Below are 23103 nucleotides of genomic sequence, written 5' to 3'. Positions count from 1 at the left end.
AAGCATAGCTATATTGATAAAACAGCATATTTACATAACAAATTATAACAAATCAAAATTTCAAACATATAAAGGCTTCTGCTTGAGAGGAAGTTGAAGAGCAACAGGAGCATGGCTGTATTGCTCTTTGCCAGTCAAATATAAGATTCCAAGAAATCCTGCACCGACAACAATTACTAATACGACAAATCCCGCGTAGTTTTTGATATTATTGTTCCTCTTTATCCTTACTTCGGTTGGAGGAGGTGCATTTTTCTTCTTATTTGCTGAATCTAAATCTTGAGCAAATTTAACCGGATTAGGAACATCATCGTGAAGAGGAGCCTGATAATTATATTTATCTGGAACCAATTGATCCTGTGGAAGTGGAATATGACCGTAATTTCTTGGATTTTGGTTAATAAAGTCTGCAATTTTCTTCAAATATAAAGCATCCGGACAAATAACTATTCTTCTTGAATCAATCACAAACGTTTCATTACTCTTACATATGTGAACTCCTCCATATGAAAAAGTAATATGAGATAAATTATAAGAGCTTGAGAGACACATTACTTTCTTTTCTCCTTTGATGATTACGTTGAACGCCCATTCGCTAAACTTACAAAATTTAGTCGGACGGAGTAAAGGTAAATAATCATGAGATGGATACCTTGTAACATTAAATTTCAGCTTCAAAGGCTGTGAATTATTTGTTGTATTATCAATTTGACTCTGATTATTTTTGAAATTATTTTTATTAGCAGAGTTGTCTTTTTCGGAGTCAATTTCGGATTTCTTTGAGTTCATTTTATCACCTTCTATCGGAAGATATAAATTTCCATAAGATGTCAAATTAAATTCATCTGATTCTTCATCGAATTCCTTGGATTTATGCTTACCATATGATCTTAGGTCAATGGACACTGTATCAAATCCTGATTGGAATTTAAATTGATCAGGAATATGTTTCCATGAAGGTTTTTTGAAGAAATCTTCATTTGCATTGAATTCTACAGTTCCCCAAGGCATCGGTTCGGCCATAGTCCATTCAACAGAGTAAAATCCCATATCTTCAATAACAGCAAGGGTAACTTCACTTACGACAGCGTCATAAGTAACCATTTGTGCTAAAACATCCTGTCTGAATATTGTACCTTTCACATGGACTCTTCTATCTCGAGTTTCTCCATTTTCTTCCATTGGCAAACATCCTGTTTGGGAATTTGATCTTCTTCTAAAGACTTCTCTGGCTTTTGGTGTGCAAAGTTCATAAAATACTTTATTCTTGTATTCAGGATATGTGATGTTGACAATTGGATGAGTTTCATATGGAAATCCTGTTTTACGATCGACCCATTTTGGAAAACAATCTTCATTGAGGCCTAATGCATGTACAATTTCGTGGAACAAGAGGAGAAAGAAGTATCTATTGGTTTGATATGGTATAACTCTTGGGTTTAATATCAAAATTGATTGTAAAGGTCGTCCATTTCTATGGAATTGAACATTTTTGGTAATAGCAATTGTTTCATCTTCAAATGGTCTAACCAATATTGTAATCTTATGATCAGAAGAAACAGTATTATTATTTTCTTTAATTCGAATAGCATTTGAATAGTCATTATATGCATTATAGTTATGCCTTTGATGATTCACTCGAATTATAGTTGTAAAATAGTTAGTAAGGTTTTGAATTGTGTTGTATAATGCTGATAGTTTTTCATCTGTCAAAATATCATGTTTATCGCATTTGTAATCATTTGCATATCTCCAATTTATAACTTGTTCGTCATCAATACAACGAAAAATATCATCATCAACTAAAAGTTGAGAAATATCATATTCTATAACAATTGGATTTCGATCTATATCTCTTTCTGTTAAAAGAGGCATTCTTGGTCCTACATATTCGCCATAAATATGTCGAAAAAGGAGGAAAATCAAAACCAAAAAATTGACAGATTTTAGATTTTGTCTTTTCAATGTTAAAAGAATAAGGTTTATAATGAGCAAATTAGTTGCTTACTGAATGGTAGTAGGATATGTGAAAGATCGATGGAAGGAGCCAGCCTTACCTTATTATTTAATTAGACATTTAGTCTAATCAATAAGATTTTCATTTTTTATGAGAACTAGCAATCTAAAACTTATTGAAAATAAGTCTTTATTGTTAAGATACCATTGTGAATGCAATCTTGGCTTTTCTATGAAATTCTATAAAACTAACTTAGATTTTTTATAAAACTTAAACATGTATTATGCTTTTCAGGATTCGGCAATTCATTCGTTTTCTGTCTCGTACCTACACCATCTTTATCAAAGCTGGATATTAGATCAATTTTGATTTTGTAATAACAAATTCTACATACAAGCATAAATAATAAGTATTATTCATATTTTGATGTATTACATTAATTGTGACAATTATTTATAAAATAATATGATATTGAAAAGAATTTTATGGATAATTTTACAAAATAACATTATAGAGCATGATTGTTTGTACCATTGTACTAGCTAGAGTATTACTTTTATATATTCAGTTTCCAGATGATATTTTTCGAGAAAAAACATTAAGTTGGAAATTAGCATCAAAACCAATAGTTATCAGCAAAGTAATAGTAATGTGTATGACTTTTACATCTAATTAAATGTATTAAATGAGAAATCATTCAGGCAAACCCAAATTTTAGCTAAAAGTGACAGGGGGAAAAAACGTTTAGTATTAAAAAAAAGACCGATGAGAGCTTCGTTCGAAATATAGAGGGAACTGAGAATGCGCAACCATTCTCAGGGAATATTGGATGCTATTCCCGTTCCCTCTGTATGGAAAATTGAGGTTTTCAAAGGGAGTTAAAATAATATCAAATTTATACTAATTTACTTCAAAATACAAAAGTATTTGACAGCTAAAATTAGTTACTTTAGCAAGCCTATCAATACCCTTTTACGATTATTGCTACTTTTTCGAAATAAAAGTAAAAACAAATTTATACTAATTTACCCAGATTTTCCTTACTTTTACCACCCCTCTAAAGCTGGGGACACCGCCTATCGTTGGGAGTAGCTATTAAATAGAACCACCAAGGGTATTTTTCGAACTGCCGGTGTAGTGTAGTGGAAACATCTGACATAATGATTCATTGTGCCAAGCTTTTATTCCCATTTAGCTAATTTTTTTCTTTTTTGGATCATGAATTTTTTTTTGGGTCACTATAAGATTTGTTTCATGTTCTAAATCTGCTGCATATGTAATCTATTTTTATTTACCTATTTTTTAAAAATCTATTGGATTGCCAAATTTGAATATATTTAAAATCATAAAAATCCAAAAACTATAAATATATGTTTTATGCATAGTGCCGATACTCAAATATCAGATCACTTAGATCCATGAATAATATCCGAATTTTTTTTCTTAAAATTAAACTTCAAAACTTCTTGCAATCTTATTCTTAATCAATTGTAAATTTTTAAAACCATTTTTTAAAATAATTTTGCGTAAATTTTATTCTCATGTTGTTTTAATCGAAAATTGATACATTTTCAAAAAAATAATATTGACTTATGAAATTCATTTTTAAGGTGAAATAGTATTGTTTTTATTAAAGTATATGAATAATATATAAAAAATTAATGAATAATATAAGCAGATTTTTAGTTTACAAAACAAATATGAGCAATGCAATTTCAAACTTTTGCTGGCAATTTCGATATTGCTCAAGTTTGTAGTATTTGTGATACTTATAACATCGGCTTAATCAAAATTCGATTTTTCTTATGAGTTATTGAGAAAATTTGATTGCAATGAGAAGGATTTCGACGTTTTTGATAAACTAAGAGCTGAGCTTTAGGGGTTCAGTTCATTTATGGCTGTAGTTTGATGCGTAGATCTCTTTTTTATTGTAAATTCTTTCAGCATGGAGATCGAGAATGAATCTTTTGAGAACTTTATGAGTTTTTACACCCGTAAAGAGGTCCTTCGAGGAAAGATAGTCCAGACTACATGAAGATGTGGGTTAACCAAAAAAATCCGATGGTTTCCCCATATTCATGTAGATCTTCGAAAAAATGAGCACCAAAAAAGCCAAAAAATAGGCTTTTTATTGGATTTGTACACTAGATCAATAATCTATTTAGGATCTGACACTCTTTTTAGCCAGAGATATGAGGTCCTTTCTAGGAAAACGATCTATTCATCCATAAAAAAAATGAATTATCGTTTTCCCCAGAAATTACATGGGGAGTGGTAAAAGTAAGGAAAATCTGGGTACTTCAAAATACAAAAGTATTTGACAGCTAAAATTAGTTACTTTAGCAAGCCTATCAATACCCTTTTACGATTATTGCTACTTTTTCGAAATAAAATAAATTTATTATCAAAAACCTTTTTTTTCTTAGTAAAAATAAACGAAATTTTTTACCTTATGAACTTTTGATGGAAATATGCAAATTTAAAATAATAAAGAAAGCCGCGAGCGAAGCGATCGGCTTAGTTCGAAGATTTTGATTCAAATCTTTGCTTATATTCCTTAAATTCTTTATGAAACTCGCAACAGTTCCATAAAAAATTTTAAATTCTAAACTGTCGAAATTACCGATCGGTAATCACACTCTTCACGGGTGTGTCACTTTTAGCTAAAATTACCCCTACTCAAATCATTCATTTGTCAATAAAATTATTGGCACAGAATTACGAAATTGAAGAATTAGCTTAAGCACTCATCTTTGAAGTACTGATTCAAATCCGCAGTAAGTATGAATTAAATTGAATTAACTTGTGGTCGATCATATTTTCACAAAAAAGAATCAATTCAATTTTATTGATATTTTTTGAATTGTTTACAAAATCGGCACAAAGATTCATCTTTTAAAATCTCTGGATATCGTTACCTTTTAACCAATTTCTAAAATTGAATGGTAAGAGAATTGATAAAAGCCAGAAATTTTGAATTAGAACGAAGCATATTAGTATCGAGATAGCATGTATTTTTTCAACTGAAAATTCTTGTTTTAGAAAGACCAAACACTCACAATTTTTGAATTAAAGTAAAATTTTTGATGTCTGTATTAATAATCTGGCTATACACATAAAATCAATGCCGATTTAAATCAAATTAAGAAAATACGAAAACGATGGCATACGTCCAGTTTTTGTTTGAATTTAGACGGTTTTAGATTGTGATTTCTCCATGCAAAAACGTTATCTATGCATGTTAATAAGCATATATTATAATCTTTTTAATTTCGGTTTCTTTGAAAAATTAAACACAAAAGTGGCCACAAATTGATAGGAGTTTTGGTCTCTATCTTGTGTAAATAGAGCCATTACAGTATTAGGAAGCATCTCCTAGATATGTGTTCATCATTTGAATATGCACTAACAAACAATTGAATGAATAATATTTGAAGTTCAGACGGGCTCTCTCAAATCCTCTCAAAATATTTCTGTTCAAAATTTTTTTATTTTATTTGACGAATGCTTGCAACACCAAACTTCGCTCAGCTTCAGAAATGCCATATGGAATACTGCCAGCTCGATGATATGCAGCTATCTACAGATCCATTGGTTCTTCAATTATCTTTTCCAGATCAATGTGAGTTCCTCAGATTGTCTGCCTACTTTAAGTTCGCATCCGATAGAAATAAACGCAACATGGCTCTTAACACATTCCAAAAGCACATTATGCTTATACAAAACTTTGTTTGCCGTGGAGACTACACCGACTTCGATCGCGGAGTTGCCTGTGGTGTTCAATTCGGACCAAACTACATGCTCGTTAATACAGAAAGACTGAAAATCTTTATGGGTCGCTCTAAGTCTTGCCTCAACGGCTGCTTCCACAAATGCGGTTATTATCATTCAAGAATCTTAACTGAAGATAATCAAATCCTTTCCGAATTTTCCAGAAAGTTCGGAAGACAGCTTCCAAATCCACGCCGCTGGTGCATAAGATCCAACGATCCAAAGATCGCTGCTCCATCTTCTGATGCCCAATCAGAAAGTGACTTGGAGATTGAACCAATAGATTGTGTATTTAATGTTTCTTCTCTCCTTAATAGAAAGTCCGAATCCATATAAGCTTTTTTCTTGTTTTCATGTTATTTATTTGTTAGTATTCATTATCTAAATGAAATTTTAGAATAAATTGATTTTGTTGCGATGTATTTATTTTATTTTTGTCTGAAAAGTTCAATGTTTAAAATATGATCGTTCTCCAAGTTGGAAATGCCAGAAATTTTTTGGAATTCCCAAACGCTTTGAAAATATCAATTTGATATCATCGTCAGAACCATTTCATGATAAATTTTTCTATCGGCACGAATATAAAAAATTTATTAAAAAATTTTCCCAAAAATCTAATGTTATTTTATCAAATATATATATACTGATGCTATGGGTCGTGATAAAACTTATATTTATGTTATGAAATCAAGGATTTTTTCAATTTCTTCAAATTTTATGATATTTAGTTGCATAACATGCTTCTTTATAACCATCAAGATTTCTTTGGATCTTATCAGCTGATTAAAGAAAAAAATAAAGGATCACTTGGAATTTTAACTTTGCAGACTAGAAAAGATAGGTGGTTAATTACATTCCAGCAACACTCTTGGAAAATACCAAATATCAAGATCTTATCTTAATTTCAGCCATGTAAATCAAAAGAATTTTCAGAGGTTTATGAACTAAATTTTGACAAATTTTCTCCATACAATTTTTACTTTTGGTCTGGCTACTTAAATTACGACTATATTAACTAGTATTGCGTTGTATAGGGAAAATGTGCCAGGAAAAATTCCTCTGACTACGACTTTTTGAAACAAACATAAAATTTCAAAGAAATTCAAACAATAATAATGCCATTTATATGCCTATATTAAATATTAATATTTCCATTTCAAAAAGTTGTTGGAAATTTTTTCATTGAATTTAAAGCATAAAATTTTAGCTAAGAAAAAAATGGATGAAAATTTCCAATCATTTTTAACAATGGCTATTTCAGATGAAGTTCCATGCACAATTACAAACTGCAAGCACACTGTTGTATATGGGAATAATAACTATAAAAAGCTTCAGAATTGGGTAAAAGATGCACTTTACAGAATGGATTTCGAAAAGAAAGTAATTATTGCACTTGACTGTGAGGGTTACTGTTTAGGATCTAGACCAAACTCTCTCGGATTAATTCAATTCGCAGAATGTTTCACAAGTGACTTTTTCGAAAAAGATTTCGTTCCAGATCATATATCTATCAATTTAAAGAATGGATTTCTAATTAAAGCTCCATTCTCTAATGGTGTCAAAAAGTTACTATCAGCAGTTTTTAGTCATCCAAATCTTTACATAATTATGTATGATTTCACATCAGATTTAACAGCAATTACTCAGGCAGGGATTAAGGTAAATAAGAGAAATATAGTTGACGGTCAAGCAATCCAATATTTCGAAGATGGGACAAAATATTTCGGTAGAAAGGTCACAAAGAGTTTGAAAACAGCATGCCAGTGTGCAACAAACTGTGTTGAGTTCAGTAAAGCTAAATTTGCACTAGAATATAAAGATACAGTTCCTTTTTCAAAGCATGCTTATGAATTACAAAATGAAAAAGATCCATTTTCTAAAATGTGTACAAATGAGTTCTTACGTTATTCTAGCGATGATATTGCATTGACTGCTATTGCATTAGTTTCAGCACTTAGATTTGTTACCCCTGGACAAATTTTAGTTAATTCTCAGAAGAAAGTCGAAGGTTATAAGCAGTTAGTAGATAGAGTAAATAACGAAATGGGAGCTGTGTTGAAGCGTCAGTTCTCTTTCGTGCCCCGTATTGGTTCGGATTTCGATGATGTCCAGCATTATTATGATTTATGGTTGTCAATTACGAATATTTTGAACAACTATGATATGTATCAGAGTATTGTTAAGAAAGGAAAGCAATACGATAGAGAACATTTAGAAAAAGAGAAAAATAGAGTCATTTCTGTAATTAAATCGAGAACAAATCCTCTTAGTTGCATCATTAATCAATGTAAGTGTCAGAAACAAAACATCTCAATTACATTAGGAAAGGGAGGATTATTTCTCACAACAGGTAATGGCTCTGAATATTCATTGCGTGTTCGTGAAGTATAAAAAATTAAATAATCAAAAAAAAATCTTTTTTTCTTCCGTTTTTATATATCATGACATCCAAATTCTAAGAAAAATTCATAGAATGGTTTAAAAAAACTGAAGTATGTGAGTATATATGCTGTGCTTGATTTCTCTTTTAAAAAGATAAGCTGAAAAGACAAATACGACCTAAATTGAGATTAAATTTTGAGAAATAATTGAATATCATCTTGAATTTAATGTTAAAGTTATATGGTGTGCGATTTTTATTTTGAATCATGAATTCGAAGCCTAAATGTCATAAATGTAAGATCAAAGAAAATTTTTGTCAAAAATTTATGCAATAAGGATCAATGATCAACCTTCATTTTCGTTTTGTTTAACATGATTTATAAAGACTCATACATTTGTTTCGCAAATTGCAATTGGCTAATTAGCTGCTTTACTGCAACAATGTTATAGACCGAAAATAGATTTTTTCGGTTTTCTCTTCAAATAATTGAAAGAATGATACTATTATAGGTTTATTATATTATATAGCATATAATCATGCTATAGCCGAAAATTATAAGTTTTGAGAAGATTGAATATAACACAAACAAATTTGAATGTAAGTTAAATTGCTTGTTGTTTTTAATAGCTATTTAATGAGAAATCCAATATTGCAAAATTCAAATTGAATGATTGAAAGAACAGAAAAAGTCATTCTTTTCAATTTCGAATATGTTTCATTGTATTTATAATTATATGGCAAATAAGATATTTAAACTTGATTTTTGAAGGAAAATTCACAAAATTGAATAAATTCAAATAATTTTTATTCAAAAATAAACTAGTTATTTGAGTTTAATACTAATTATCTATTCAAACTACAAAGTTTGTAATTTAAAATATTTTGTGAGATCAGATTGAATTAATTCAAGGTTCTTTTCAATTAATATTAATGACCATATTACGCATTTTCGAACATTCTAAACCAAATATATAAAAATGGGAGACGAATGTTAAATTTGCTAGACATGGGGGAGTTGTCTGCAAAGTTTTAGCTCTTATCTCTAACAAAAAATTAATTTTTAAAAAAAAAGACCGAATACGTTTCACAGCGAGAAAAAAATAAAAGGCAAGATAGAATTTTCTAGACATAAAGAAGTTGTTTACCGAGTTTTAGCTCTTATCTCTAACAAAAAATTAATTTTTAAAAAAAAGACCGAATACGTTTCACAGCGAGAAAAAAATAAAAGGCAAGATAGAATTTTCTAGACATAAAGAAGTTGTTTACCGAGTTTTAGCTCTTATCTCTAACAAAAAATTAATTTTTAAAAAAAAGACCGAATACGTTTCACAGCGAGAAAAAAATAAAAGGCAAGATAGAATTTTCTAGACATAAAGAAGTTGTTTACCGAGTTTTAGCTCTTATCTCTAACAAAAAATTAATTTTTAAAAAAAAGACCGAATACGTTTCACAGCGAGAAAAAAATAAAAGGCAAGATAGAATTTTCTAGACATAAAGAAGTTGTTTACCGAGTTTTAGCTCTTATCTCTAACAAAAAATTAATTTTTAAAAAAAAGACCGAATACGTTTCACAGCGAGAAAAAAATAAAAGGCAAGATAGAATTTTCTAGACATAAAGAAGTTGTTTACCGAGTTTTAGCTCTTATCTCTAACAAAAAATTAATTTTTAAAAAAAAGACCGAATACGTTTCACAGCGAGAAAAAAATAAAAGGCAAGATAGAATTTTCTAGACATAAAGAAGTTGTCTACCAAGTGTCAGCTGTTACTTCTTCTCAATACTGATATAAAATAAAAATCTTTATTATTTATTTAACCTTTATTGTTTCATTAAACTTCATTTATTTTATATTATAGTTTTATTCTTTTAGCTACTTGTAAAATAATCTAATTTTATATCATCATTTTACCGGATTATTCTTCAGTACATCGATTGTGTATCTAAAATAATATCATTATCCTTATTCTGTTTTTTCCAAAATTCTTTTAAATATCTTTTTTGGTTAGATTACTTTATACTTTTTACTTTTATTTTTTAATTTCAAAAAAAAATTTGGTGATTGTTCTATTCTGTTACAATGTGCATTATCATATTCTAATGAATTATTCATTACATACATTTAAAAAAACTTGTTAAAAATGAAATTAAAAAATTATGTTTATTATTACGCTGTGAATGTGTCAACAGCGGTCATGCCTGTATCTGTATCCCATATTTGCCACAACCTTTCTGTATCTGCATTTGTGTATTTCGGTTTCAGCTGATACATTTGATTTGGCGTGTAATTTGTTCCAGTTAATGGATTAATTGGGAGATCTTCATGCGGTGTGTTATTATTGTACTCCCAAATAAAGGCAGGAATAGCCTGAATGCTTTGGCAGCGCTCCAATGTCGGCCAGAATCTCTTAATCTTCCCATTTTGGTAGGGAGAATGAGAGTCTGTATGCCGCCATTGGACGCCCCAAAGATCAAGTAGATCTTGAAAGGCGCCCCTATTTTCTGAACCGTTGTCGGTCCAGAAACAATAAGGGGCGCCAAATTCAATGAAGGCGGAAGCCGCAACGTTCGCTGTCGTCGCTGCCAGCATATCTGGTATTTGTATACACGCTAGGACTTTGCGGCTAAAATCGTCGATTATGCCATAAATATACTGGCCACGAACACCCCTAAAATAATGAACATCTGCGTGCCAGATAAGATTGGGTGAAAGCGCCCAATATCTTACTGCTGTTTCTGGCCCAGCATGCTCTAATCGCGTCTTGGTGAAATGATTTTCTTTGAAGTATCTGCGTACTTCTCAGTTAGTATACATATCTTCAGTACGGTGGCACTGCGCGCCATCTTACCGAAGATATGTCAATCTGACACTTTACAAAACCACTAACGTATATTTTACATCGCAGATGCAATATTTCTAATAACCTTAAACTATTTCTGCCACGTAAAGTATTTATCACATAAACCACCTCATCTCACCTCTCTGTACGTTATATATTGTGCGCAGGTCATTGCCCATGGCAACTCCCCGCGACACAATGCACGTGCATGAAAAAATAAACGTTCTCACTAACGTTCTCACTAACGTTCACACTAACGTTCTCACTTACAAAAGTATTGCAACTCCTCCCATTGCTGTGCTTCACATAACAGCTCATAATCTTCTGACTCACTTTCTTCTTCATATAGGTCAAAGTCGCTGTCATAATTAATGTTTATAAGTTTTGACAAAGCTAATGAAACACGCTTACCGTTTGTATCTACTGCTTGTATATATCTTCCATTATGTTTGCTATCATAAATGCTTAAACTAACTTTACCCTTTCTCCCTCGTATCTGATAGAATGTATTCTCACGCGGAACGAAGAACAAGTTCTTGAACTCATGACCGTTGTAGTTTGTTATCTCAATAGTTTCGTCATTACATCCAAATAAAAATTTTCAGTAAAAATAAAACTAACGTTAAAAATTTCTCATAACATAAACGTTCTCATTGCTTTATAACTCTCTTCCTTGGTTTCTTTTTAGTTGCTTTCTTCACGTCTGTCTCCAACTTGACTGTCTTTCTTCTTCGTCCGTAATGATACCAGTTACTTCCACCAGTCAATGGGTCAAATGGTCTTTCGTAAGGGTTTCCATACATTCCATAGGGACCATACGGAAGAACTACTGGTGGAGAAGAAACATTTTCTTTAGTTCCATCGAATCTATTTAAATGCATTGTTTCACCTTTCATCTGGTCATTAAAGTCTTTTGCGTGTTTTGCAAACTCATCGTCCTTTCCTAAAGCATTTTCTGACTCAGTCGCAACCAAATTGGATGCTTTATTTATGAGCCCTATTTTATTTAATCTTAACTTCTTTGCAACCCAGCCTCCAATCTTCCCTTTATTTGCATCTAATGTCTTCGAAACCCTTCCTCCACTCATTTTATTTACTGCGTCATAAGCTCCAAGTGCTTTTGCTCCAAATGCTAATGCTTTTGTTCCCATTGCGCCTAAAGCTGCCCAAGCTACCATTTACACCATATTAAAATCATCTCTCTTCAATATTATCTCATAAAAGTTCTCGTTACTGGAGAAAGTCAATGAAACATAAGCATTCTCACGGGCTTCGCCCTCACCGCTTTGCGGTCTATCTAACTTATTTCTTATATCATCTATACGCTTCAAAATGTCTGAACAATTGCTAACATCTTCTACAACAGTTATTTCATCATGAATGACCTTCAAGAACAAGCTCATTTAATATGCAATTAAAATCATTTCAATAATGAGTCCATCCTTTCCATCTTTAGGTAGCACAACATCTTTCATTGAAGAAGGTTCGACAAGTCTTATGTTAAACTTACTGACAAAGTTTGTTATACTATAATGCTTCGGTGGCGAATACATATAGTTTGAAAGACATAATATAGATTCTTCAGCAAATTCACTTATACTGGATTTTATAACAATGTTCTCACGAGACCAAATACCACCAATTGACAATCTTGTAAGCAATCCTGCTGAACCTTCTACCGTAAACGTCGATGGTAACATTCCACGAAGGTCATCTATTGACATCTTTGAGTCACTGAATTTAAAGATTTTCTTAAAGCAATCGTCATTATCTAACCATGCAATAGCTTTGAAGTTTTCATTCGAATATACATCTGCTTCATTAAATGTAAAACCTGACTTCTTTGCAGAGACGACTTTAAAATCTATTGAGTTTGTTTCAAAATTATATGCTATGGTAACTTCTGAAGGTAATGGATGTCCTTCCGCAGTCAGTTGTTCTCTCACTACCGTTTGAAGCTTTGTATTAAAAACTTTCATGTCATCTCCTGTATCTAAGTTCACATACACAGCAACAGGGAAACTATCTTGCTTCTTTGTTTCATCATTATATCTCAAAACATTAAAGTTCTTCAATAATATTGTTCTCTTATATACGAAAAAAGGAGATTTGACAGAATGTCAAATCTCCTCAAAAGTGACAGTTTACATGGCAAACAATTGCGAGCAATTTTTAGCCATTTTGGCTGAGAACTAGGGTCTGCGAGGTACATATATAGAATCAGTACCTCGCAGACTCTAGTACTCTATATGGCGCCGAGAAATTTTGGTGAAATGCGACGACATTTCACCAAAATTTTCTCGACGCCATAGGATGAATTGGAGTGTGTGAGATACTATTACATATAATAGTACTCACACCCTCCAAAACCTCGAAAATCTCAAAATTTCCTGTAATTATCATCAACTTTGCATAGCACAATCGGCCAAAAAATCATTCAATTGTCCTTCTTCTCAATATTTCTTAACTCTTTCGATTTCTTTCAAAATATCTTTCAATAATCTTTCAATGATAAATATTATACAAAAACGATTAGTATGAAACTTTTTTGCATTTTAAAAATATTTTATATTTCTGTTTTTATTTCAATTTTTATATTTTTATTTTCCTTTTTTTAGATGAAACTTATTTGTTTACCTATATTCCTTATTTTATAAAATTTTTCAATTGAATACTACAATAATTTTATCTCTCCTTTATTAAATTTTCGATTTTTTGTTAATTCTAATTCTTTGCACTATTTCTTGTCTAAATCTTCTAAAATTTTTATTTTAATTTAATTTGACACATAATCATCCTTTTAATTTTCGATTCAAATCCTTATCCTCTTCATTATTTTTCAATAATTTTTTTATCGTAATTTGTAAAATTCGTTCTTTTATAGCTGTTTAAATAATCCAAAACCATGATATTTATTATTGTTAATTATTCCTAATCATGTTTTTCCCATTAATTTTAATTTTTTATTTTCTGAACCATTTAAATTAATTTTGTTAAGAATATTTTTTCAATATAGACTTCTGAAATAATTAAATTATTCTCAAATTCTCACAAATTATTTCATTTCAAATTTGTTTAAAATGAATTTGTACACCTTAGTTGATTCAGCTTGGCTTGAAACAGCTCTAGCACAGATTCAAAGGCGCACACCGTTAGCCATTGTTCTCACAAATGTTCCATTAGTCAACAACACTATTCGTTCATCAATTAACAAGATAACATTTTACAAAGCTCTCTTATGTAATAGACTAATTACTATTGAAGAGTACTTACATCATACATACAAACTTCAAGAGTTTACTACTTTCTACATTAAATATAATAATCGACTCTACGAGTGTTCATCCATTTTGAAACACAGAGATGACACTCTCCTTACCGATTATTTGATATTACAAAGTTCAAACGACTCTCGTATACAGGAAGAACCCTCATCAGCCAGCACTCCTCTACAACGCCAGCTTTCATCAGCCAGCACTACCAACTCTGTTCCACAGCAACAGCTCTCAACAGCCAACGCTCCTCTACAAAGCCCACTTTCTGCCAACACCCCGCCACAACGCCAACTCTCTGCCAACGCTCCTCTTCAACGCCAGCTTTCATTAGCCAGCAGTACCAACACCCCCCACAGCCACAACTCTCTGCCATCACTCCCCCACAACGACAGCTCTCTGCCAACTCTCTTCGACAGCAACAACTCTCTGCCAACACCCAGACACAACTCCAGCTCTTGGCCAACTCTCTTCCACAGCAACAACTCTCTGCCAACACCTCGGCGCAGCAACAACTCTCTGCCAACACCCAGACACAACGCCAACTCTCTGCCAACGCTCCTCTTCAACGCCAGCTTTCATTAGCCAGCAGTACCAACACTCCCCCACAGCCACAACTCTCTGCCATCACTCCCCCACAACGACAGCTCTCTGCCAACTCTCTTCGACAGCAACAACTCTCTGCCAACACCCAGACACAACTCCAGCTCTTGGCCAACTCTCTTCCACAGCAACAACTCTCTGCCAACACCTCGGCGCAGCAACAACTCTCTGCCAACACCCAGACACAACGCCAGCTCTCTGCCAACTCTCTTCCACAGCAACAACTCTCTGCCAACACCCAGACACAACTCCAGCTCTCTGCCAACACCCCTCTTCAGCGCCAGCTCTCTGCCAACACCCCTCTTCAGCGCCAGCTATCTGCCAACACTTCGGCACAGCAACAACTCTCTGCCAACACTCCCCCACAACGACAGCTCTCTGCCAACACTCTTCCACAGCAACAACTCTCTGCCAATACTCCTCTTCAACGCCAGCTCTCTGCCAACACTCTTCCACAGCAACAGCTCTCTGCCAATACTCAGCCTCAGCCTCACCCATCTGTGTCTATTCCCCTTAAGCGCGGGAGACCCAAAGTTAATGTACCAAAAGATCTTAAGGTAACTATTAGAAACCTAATTGAGCAGCATGGCCATCTTGGAATAATCTCTGCCTATAACCAAATAAATAAAGATATCGAATATGCCAAATCTCATTTTGAGGCATTTTTGGACATGAAGACGGGTATTGTTCCACAGCCAACGCCTACCCAAGCATGGTTCTCCGCTATTGAACGTTTTAAGCCCCTAAATCAAATTTCTTCCACAATTCCTTCCGGACTTATGATTGAAGAGTCTCCATTATCATTTCCATCTGAGCTGAGGAACATTAAATATCTTACAAACCCTCTTCCACATCCCCCCTCAAGACATATGGTAGAAAGAGCTTTTAGAGAGCTAGGCTTGGCACGTCCAAGGGGACCCTATCGGCCAAAAGGAAAGACAAGATACTTAGCTGCCTTTCCTAACCAAATATGGCACGTTGATATCCACTTTCTTGGCAAAAAGAGAAGTCAGATTCTTTATGCTGTGATTGATGACTGCACAAGGCTCATCATAGAATGGCAGCATCTTTCGTCAAAACATGCTAGCCAAACAGTGAAAGTAATTAAGAGAGCAATAGCCCGTTATGGACCACCACATACAATTTGGTCCGATAATGGCGGCGAGAATAAAGGCGAGTTCCTAAAGGCTATGAGGGTTCGGGGATCAATAATGTATATATTGTCCCCAATTGTCCATACCAAAATGGGAAAATCGAGCGCTTGTGGCCTAACATAGAGAGCAGAGAGTTGTCATGGGCAAAGATTCAACAATGGGTTGAGTACTATAATGCTAAACCTCATCTAGCATTACCAACTCATTATGTGAATGGAAAACAAATTCACTATAGCCCATCTGAAATGTGGAAGAAACTTCCAATTTGGAAGAGGGGAATGCCGGCAAAATGGATTGTGGATGGAGTCTCTCAAGATTTTCTTCCAGGTTCACTTATGGCCAATGAGATGCCAGAGCTCCAAGGAATCGAAGAAGATGAATGGGAAAAAGAAGGCGAGGAAGTTGAAGAAGAAGAAAATAAGGCGAATCCGGTTGAAATAGAAGAAGATAGTAATGAAGAAGAAGAATACGAAGTAAATTATGAAGAAGAATATCAAGAAGATTATGAAGACCCTTATGAAGAAGATTATGATGATTCATTTTAATATTACGAATAAAATGTCACTTTTTCTATTTTTGACACGTAAAGTTGTCACTTCTCTGTCAAACAGTTTTTATCGTTTTCGTATATAACAGTTCTTCCTGCTGGAATACTTCGAACCTGTCTTATTTCAATAGCTTTCTCACCTCCTACATACTCTACCCAGTGTCTTGGATATTCATAAGTATACTGACTTTCTTGAATTTTGGTAGGTTTCATCATAACATGTTCATAGTATATCTTTATACTCTTGTCAGTTAGACTCGGTGCTATGTTCTGAATATTTCTGACTTGCATTTTTAATGGAGATAAAATGAAGCATTTAATACATGACGTAGATGAAGACATGAATGAAACTACAGACAAACTTAACTCTTCTCTTATTCTTCCTTTCAGCAAAGATTATGAGTTCTGTTCAAATGGTGTTTATTTCTATTGTGGAAAGATGGGGTCAGGAAAGACATTTAACCTCATTCGTCATATACTCATAACAGAACGTTTAGGAAATGACTCATATTATGACCAAATCATTATATCAGCAACTTCAGACTCTATGGACTCAACAGCGAAAACATTTATGTCAAAAGTTCAAGCCTCTGTCGTTAAAGTTCCAGACAGTGAACTCATTGAATTTCTTCAACGTTACATTCGACGTAAGAGGAAATATTATGCCATCGTTGAATTTATACAGTCAGGAATGCAAAAGACTTCTGAGGAGATGGAAAGAATTATTGACAAACACCACTTACGTCAATACTCAGGAGTTTACGATATGAAACGACTTACAAACTACATTCTGTCAAAACTTTCAAAATACCCCTTCAAAAAGTATCCTTCAAACACTTTATTAGTTTGTGACGACTTCGCTGGTAAAGGTTTAGTGTCAAAACCAGACTCACCATTAGCTAACATCATTACTAAAGTCAGACATTACCATTTAACTGTAGCAATACTTATGCAAACATGGAGGTTTTTAGCTTTAAACATAAAACGTCTCATAACTGACTTCGTTATCTTTCAAGGTTTCTCACGTTATGATATTGAACTCATTTGGAAACAGTCAGGTATAACATTACCTTTTGAAGAAATTTGGGAAGCATATAAGTCTCTCATCTCTCCTCGTTCATACCTTGAGATTCATATCATGACTAATACCATTAAAGTCAAAAATATTCCATGGGAACGACCAACATTGTTTTAAAGTTTAACCTTCAATTGACTGATGGTAGACAAATTCCATGCATCTCTGTCGCCATTTCTGTTAATATTTTTGCTGTCATTCATATCATCCACTTCCCCATCCGTTAGCTTTTGAGGATATGCGTTAGAATAGCTGTTCTTAAATGAAGGCTTTTCACCTTTTAGCGCATAAACTCTATAACTTTCTGCATACTTTATGTTTGAACCTCCTGAGCCATCATTGACATAAATTTTTATAGGCTTCCACCCTTTGTTCATGTTCCTGCTTCTTCCCTTAGCTCTTTTGTTCAGTAGTTCTACATCTTTATACACAGCACCTGTCTCAGTGAATTCAACAATATTTTCATTCGTTAGCTTTGCATTCAAACCCTTGTCGAGTATATTGTTCATTTCATACATATAAAAGGTTTTTATTCTATATGAAATGAGAAGCAAATCCATCTTAGCTGGTGCCGTTAATGTTCCAATTGAACCAACATCAAATGTTGACTCACGAACGACAAACAATATTGTTATAAAGAACTATAGTTCAGAGTGTTTGAAAGAACCAGAACCAGAACTTAAGTCGGTGAATTTAAACACAGCTTCAAACGCTAACGCTACATCAGATGTTAAGTTAGAGTATCCACCACTGGACCAAATTCTTTCAAGAGAAGCCAACGACAACCCTTACACAAATGTTCAAACAAATCCTTCAGATAACGTAGACCATTACCTTCTTCAGTTATACCAAACAATTTTACTCAAAGACGATAAGAAGCTTTTGACAAATCTTATAAGCAAGAACCAAATAATTCTAACAAAGGAGGACCTTGAAAATGTTATCTCACGAATAACAGGAAAACAATGTGTCATTGACTATCTCGACCCTGAAATCGAATGCTGTGGTCAAACTCCACTATTCATGAAAATAGGTAACATCCGCATCATTGAAACACCAGGAACTACAGGAGTTGAGTTTAAGTATAAATATTCGAACGAGTATACAAAACTATCTACTGACTATAAGCTTTGTTTGAAATATGTTTTAGTAAATTAAAGCAGTCAGGAGGGCTCTTTGAGCCCATCTTGGCGCTTTGCGCCGTCAGTCAAAAAATTTCAAGTTAGCAATTTGTAATATCTATCCAAAACTTCTTCAACAGTATCGAACTCATCTTCATAATGCAAACCTAATCTTATTGACTTGGTGCAGTTTTCACTAACACAATATTTTTCTGTTCTCTTGACTGACATAACTAACTCATTTGTTTCATCAAACAGCAACAACCAAAGTTCATGACCCAATACATAACATTCATACTTTATATTTTTAGCTCTGAGTTCTCTTGTAAGCTGTTGCATTTAATATTTTCTAAAAAGTCAACTTCAACAGTCATTCGCACTGGTGCCTTCAGTTCTACAGGCTCTCCTTGAAAGTCAACAAGTCTGAATTGCATGTCTTTCAAATTATGAGGACTAATGCGAACCCATTTACCTAAATGAGTTGCTATGACAGGAACGTTTGGAATGAACATTGAATTGACTGCATAACAGAAGGATTTATATTCTACTGAACCTTTACTATTAACTCCTGAAATACCTGTGACATTAGCTATTTTTGACTCAATGTATAAACAGTTGCCATAACATACGTATGGAACAGATTTCATCTCAATCGTTTTGCCAACACTTTTCAAAGGAAATGTCATATGGTATGCACCCAAAAGAAGTTGTACTCTATGACTCATTCGTGTTATCTTAAACTCCTTCGCATAACTGAACTTCAATGTTCCCTCAGAAGAGAGTTCGACATCTATGTTGTCAATTGTTTCTTCATTTATGAGAGTATCTATGACTCCAGCAATTTTATCTATTCTGTACTCGGCTCTGTTAGGAAATGTTATAACACTTCTTTTGTCATCTATTTCAATCTCTATGAAATCTGTTTCATCTGTTATGACAAAAGTTGCGATAGTATTGAAGTCAACAACTCTGAAAGCAAGCGCTTCATTCTGAAGACCTAAGTTTGTTTGTAGCTTTACTGTCCCGTATTCGTTTGGGTCTGTACTTTGCAAATAGAACAACATTTTATTCTCATTAAAATATGACTATTGCTGCATATGCGTATGAAACAAATGAAGCAAGAAGAGCACATGAACTAGTAAACGAAAACTCAACTTTAACCATTGAAGGCAATGATTTAGTCATTGACGATGGAAAGACTAAAAAAGTCATTGATTTCGATACTTTTAACACTTATGACCCATTCATTACAATAAGTAAAGTTCCTATCATAAATGATGGAACGGTGCAATATATAAATTCTACAGTAGATGCCTCATTAGTGAAAGTATTAAATGTTCTCATTGAATTGTTAAAGAGCTTTCGATTTGACGACAACATTAAATGCCTAAAGAATTTAGTCATGAATGAGAAACAAATTCTCGGCGTTGCTGGTAGCAGTAATGATGTACACCTTATGACATTAGAATATTATAACGAACATAAAGATGAACTGAAAGGAGAGAGGGGTGACACCGGACCTCAAGGACCACAAGGAATACAAGGAATACAAGGACCTCAAGGCGAGAACGGTTTGGATGGTGTAGATGGAAAGGATGGAAAAACTGCTAAATCATGGATATGGAACCTTATAAATACTGGTTTAACAGCTGCTTCATATGGAGTTCTTCAATACCAAATCGGAAAGATATGGGCAGTACTTGGTGAAGAAGTTTTAGATGACGTTAAAAATGCTTTGAACTTCATTTCAAATGGTTCTGATACTATTAAAACTTTATCTGGTTGGATGCAAGAAACAAGGAGTCAAATAGATACTGTAAGACGTATAGCAAACAATGCACGTACGGGATTGGATACTTTACGAGAAGCACAAAATACACTAAAGGAAGCAAATGATATTCTTGGCTCAGTATCAGACATGCATGAAGATTGGCTTAAAGGTATTGACAAATCTTTAAAAAATCACAGTCAGTCTATTGCTGACTACAAGAAAAGTATAGATTTTTTACATAGTGCTATGGACGTACATGATGGAAGCATAAGGAACTTACTTAATGCTAACAATAACTTACCAGGAACTATTAAAGCATTTATAAAGTCCTTTGTAAAACCTGGTGCTCTAACATTTAGGTCTTTGAGAGCAAGAGCATTGAAGTCAAGAGATGCAGAAACTCCAACAGAACCTACAGAAGGAACTGAAACAACAGAAACTCCAGAAGAACCACCAAAACCAACAGCTAATGAAATATTGTTCGAATATTTTCCAAGGTACTCTGTTCTCATTGCATACATTCAAGAAATACTTAAGAAAGCAGACTTGACTTTAGGAGATGATGAAAGTTCTGTATATCTTTCGTTCCAGTTTCAAATAGCAGAACTTTTGAGACAGATATGCTTAATGTATGACAACATCTCTGATTTCACAAGATATGATGACGACCATGACCCCGAACACGGTGAAGAAGAAGTTTTACAAACATCCATTAAGACAGGAAAGGTTTTAACTCAAAGTCTCATTATTGACACCAAAGATGGCGAAGTGGACGTTCTTCAAGAGCTGAAGAAAAATACTTCTTCGGGAGGTGGTGGTAGGCATGAACTTGAAATAAATGAGATAGAAGAGAAATTAGCCGAAAAAGCAGATAAAAACCATGTTCATTATATAAGTTCAGACGAACAGATTATAACGGACTACCATGGATATTTAACACAGGATGAACAAATAAGCACTGAAGATGTTAATGAAAGAAGATATAAATTCATTCGTGCTAAAGGTTATGACATACACTGTACTGTACAGTATGACACAGGTAAAGCACAAGAAGCATTTGGTTATAACGATGAAATATACGCTTCATACTTCTTTGTTAACGGTGTATTAGTTGAACCAAGATTTATGTTGAGAGTTAAGACAAAAATAACGTTTGAAGATGCTATTAAAAGTAAAGCTGACAAAGATGAACTTGACGCAACGAACAAAGTTTTGAAATCTCATAAACACAATATCTCCGATATAAATGAACTTCAAGCTACATTAAATAGTAAAGCTGACAAGAACCATACACATAAATCCTTCACTACTGTTAGAGCAGACGACATAATATTGAACTATACTTTAGGTTCAAGTGCACCTTTAGAGAATCCGAGTACAAGCGTAAAAGATACACTAAACTCCTTAAATAGTAAATGTATGAACATTGAAGGTCATGTCAGAAACTTTGAAACACATGAACTACCAACAATGTTAGATAAGAAAGCTGACAAAACTTATGTGGATGCAGAACTAACAAAGAAATTTTCGAAACCAGACACAATGACATTCACAACAGAATTTATAAATGGTGAACCAGCAACTCCATTTGAATTTGTAAGAGGCATTCAACCAGAAACATTTGAATTTTTCTTGGATAATTCTATAGAGCTAACATTACATTATAAAAGTGGAACAAATGCAACATTTCATCCGGGAGATATATTCCAAATGGTATTTAATGACATAAGTTCTTTAGAATATATTTATAGAGTTATGAGCATATATGATTTAATATATCCTATAGGAGCTGTTTATACGTCTATGAATCCAATAAATCCAAACACTTTATTTGGTGGTAGATGGTATGAAATAGTTGACAGTTTTCCATTCTACACTAATACGCAGTCAATGAAGATGGGAGGTTCAAAGAAAATAGGTATTGAAAACCTTCCTTCACATATGCATAAGTTCAGTGGAACAACATCTGTGGAAGGAAACCATTCGCATCCAATGACAAAAAGAGGTTATACAAATCTTGCTGCAGGTTCTGATAGGCAAGGTATGAATAGATATGATATCACAGATGACCCCAAAGATGTTAGCACAGGTATTTTCTGTGGAACTGCAGGAAACCATACACATGTTTATGCTGGCATTACAGACCCAGCAGGTAATGGAAAAGATTATATGCCTCCTTATATAACAATGCACGCTTGGATACGAGTTGGTTAAAATCTTTATTTTTACTTAAATGAGTTTGAAAGAAGTATTCGAACAACATCCCTGGAGGTCATTTAAGAAGTTCAATGAAGCTGCAAAGAGTTGGGGATTTACTAACAGAGCTGAAGTGAAAAGGTTCTTTGACAAAAATGTTGTACATCAAACAAAAATAAACCCTTACGACTACTTTTTACCAATTTACTCCAACACTCCTGACGCATATCAATTTGACACTCTCATTCAAAGCAGAAAAGGAGGACATAAACCATTCCTCATCTTCATTAATGTTAACACTCGCAAAGCATATGCATATCCAATGAAAAATAAAGGAACTCGTGAAGTTTTAAGAGTTTTGCAGACGTTCGTAGCAGAACATAGCCCAAGTACTTTAACATCAGACCAAGACAGTGC

At 33.5% G+C, this 23103-nt stretch overlaps 12 protein-coding genes across 12 annotated transcripts, besides 6 other annotated features; 6 read left to right on the top strand and 6 right to left on the bottom strand.

Annotated features, from left to right (window-relative positions):
- Positions 1-40: 40 nt before the first annotated feature.
- Positions 41-1924, bottom strand: TVAGG3_0359530 (regulation of choline O-acetyltransferase protein; the record flags this gene model as incomplete). The annotated part of the gene is made up of 1 exon (XM_001317501.1): positions 61-1875. One exon carries the CDS (start codon positions 1873-1875, stop codon positions 61-63), a length of 1815 nt encoding a protein of 604 aa, XP_001317536.1.
- Positions 1925-2657: 733 nt separating this feature from the next.
- Positions 2658-2986: a mobile genetic element.
- Positions 2987-4253: 1267 nt separating this feature from the next.
- Positions 4254-4638: a mobile genetic element.
- An 813-nt stretch (positions 4639-5451) lies between these two features.
- Positions 5452-6403, top strand: TVAGG3_0359500 (transcription-initiator DNA-binding domain ibd family; the record flags this gene model as incomplete). The annotated part of the gene is made up of 1 exon (XM_001317502.1): positions 5462-6064. The coding sequence occupies one exon, from the start codon at positions 5462-5464 to the stop codon at positions 6062-6064; it is 603 nt and encodes a 200-aa protein (XP_001317537.1).
- Positions 6404-6940: 537 nt separating this feature from the next.
- TVAGG3_0359490 (uncharacterized protein) lies at positions 6941-8428 on the top strand (the record flags this gene model as incomplete). The annotated part of the gene is made up of 1 exon (XM_001317503.1): positions 6977-8119. One exon carries the CDS (start codon positions 6977-6979, stop codon positions 8117-8119), a length of 1143 nt encoding a protein of 380 aa, XP_001317538.1.
- A 125-nt stretch (positions 8429-8553) lies between these two features.
- Positions 8554-9395: a mobile genetic element.
- Positions 9396-10274: 879 nt separating this feature from the next.
- On the bottom strand, positions 10275-10697 carry TVAGG3_0359470 (uncharacterized protein; the record flags this gene model as incomplete). Its single annotated transcript, XM_051231408.1, has 1 exon — positions 10275-10697. The coding sequence occupies one exon, from the start codon at positions 10695-10697 to the stop codon at positions 10275-10277; it is 423 nt and encodes a 140-aa protein (XP_051101138.1).
- Positions 10698-10909: 212 nt separating this feature from the next.
- Positions 10910-23103: part of a mobile genetic element that runs on past the window's edge.
- Positions 11598-12125, bottom strand: TVAGG3_0359460 (protein of unknown function, DUF4107 family; the record flags this gene model as incomplete). Its single annotated transcript, XM_001317504.1, has 1 exon — positions 11598-12125. One exon carries the CDS (start codon positions 12123-12125, stop codon positions 11598-11600), a length of 528 nt encoding a protein of 175 aa, XP_001317539.1.
- TVAGG3_0359450 (uncharacterized protein) lies at positions 12351-12926 on the bottom strand (the record flags this gene model as incomplete). Its single annotated transcript, XM_001317505.1, has 1 exon — positions 12351-12926. One exon carries the CDS (start codon positions 12924-12926, stop codon positions 12351-12353), a length of 576 nt encoding a protein of 191 aa, XP_001317540.1.
- Positions 14028-14804, top strand: TVAGG3_0359440 (uncharacterized protein; the record flags this gene model as incomplete). The annotated part of the gene is made up of 1 exon (XM_001317506.1): positions 14028-14804. One exon carries the CDS (start codon positions 14028-14030, stop codon positions 14802-14804), a length of 777 nt encoding a protein of 258 aa, XP_001317541.1.
- On the bottom strand, positions 14847-15320 carry TVAGG3_0359430 (uncharacterized protein; the record flags this gene model as incomplete). The annotated part of the gene is made up of 1 exon (XM_001317507.1): positions 14847-15320. The coding sequence occupies one exon, from the start codon at positions 15318-15320 to the stop codon at positions 14847-14849; it is 474 nt and encodes a 157-aa protein (XP_001317542.1).
- Positions 15502-16521: a mobile genetic element.
- Positions 16255-16521, top strand: TVAGG3_0359420 (uncharacterized protein; the record flags this gene model as incomplete). Its single annotated transcript, XM_051231407.1, has 1 exon — positions 16255-16521. One exon carries the CDS (start codon positions 16255-16257, stop codon positions 16519-16521), a length of 267 nt encoding a protein of 88 aa, XP_051101137.1.
- Positions 16546-16611: a mobile genetic element.
- Positions 16864-17718, top strand: TVAGG3_0359390 (protein of unknown function, DUF4106 family; the record flags this gene model as incomplete). The annotated part of the gene is made up of 1 exon (XM_051231406.1): positions 16864-17718. One exon carries the CDS (start codon positions 16864-16866, stop codon positions 17716-17718), a length of 855 nt encoding a protein of 284 aa, XP_051101136.1.
- Positions 19019-19783, bottom strand: TVAGG3_0359380 (uncharacterized protein; the record flags this gene model as incomplete). Its single annotated transcript, XM_051231405.1, has 1 exon — positions 19019-19783. The coding sequence occupies one exon, from the start codon at positions 19781-19783 to the stop codon at positions 19019-19021; it is 765 nt and encodes a 254-aa protein (XP_051101135.1).
- On the top strand, positions 19801-22704 carry TVAGG3_0359370 (organellar and viral DNA polymerase type B; the record flags this gene model as incomplete). Its single annotated transcript, XM_051231404.1, has 1 exon — positions 19801-22704. One exon carries the CDS (start codon positions 19801-19803, stop codon positions 22702-22704), a length of 2904 nt encoding a protein of 967 aa, XP_051101134.1.

This window comes from Trichomonas vaginalis, chromosome V (assembly GCF_026262505.1).
Source record: "Trichomonas vaginalis G3 chromosome V, whole genome shotgun sequence".
In the NCBI taxonomy this organism is placed as follows: Eukaryota; Parabasalia; order Trichomonadida; family Trichomonadidae; genus Trichomonas; species Trichomonas vaginalis.
The sequence above is the reverse complement of the archived record's forward strand: the minus strand, read 5'-3'. Positions and strand labels throughout refer to the sequence as shown.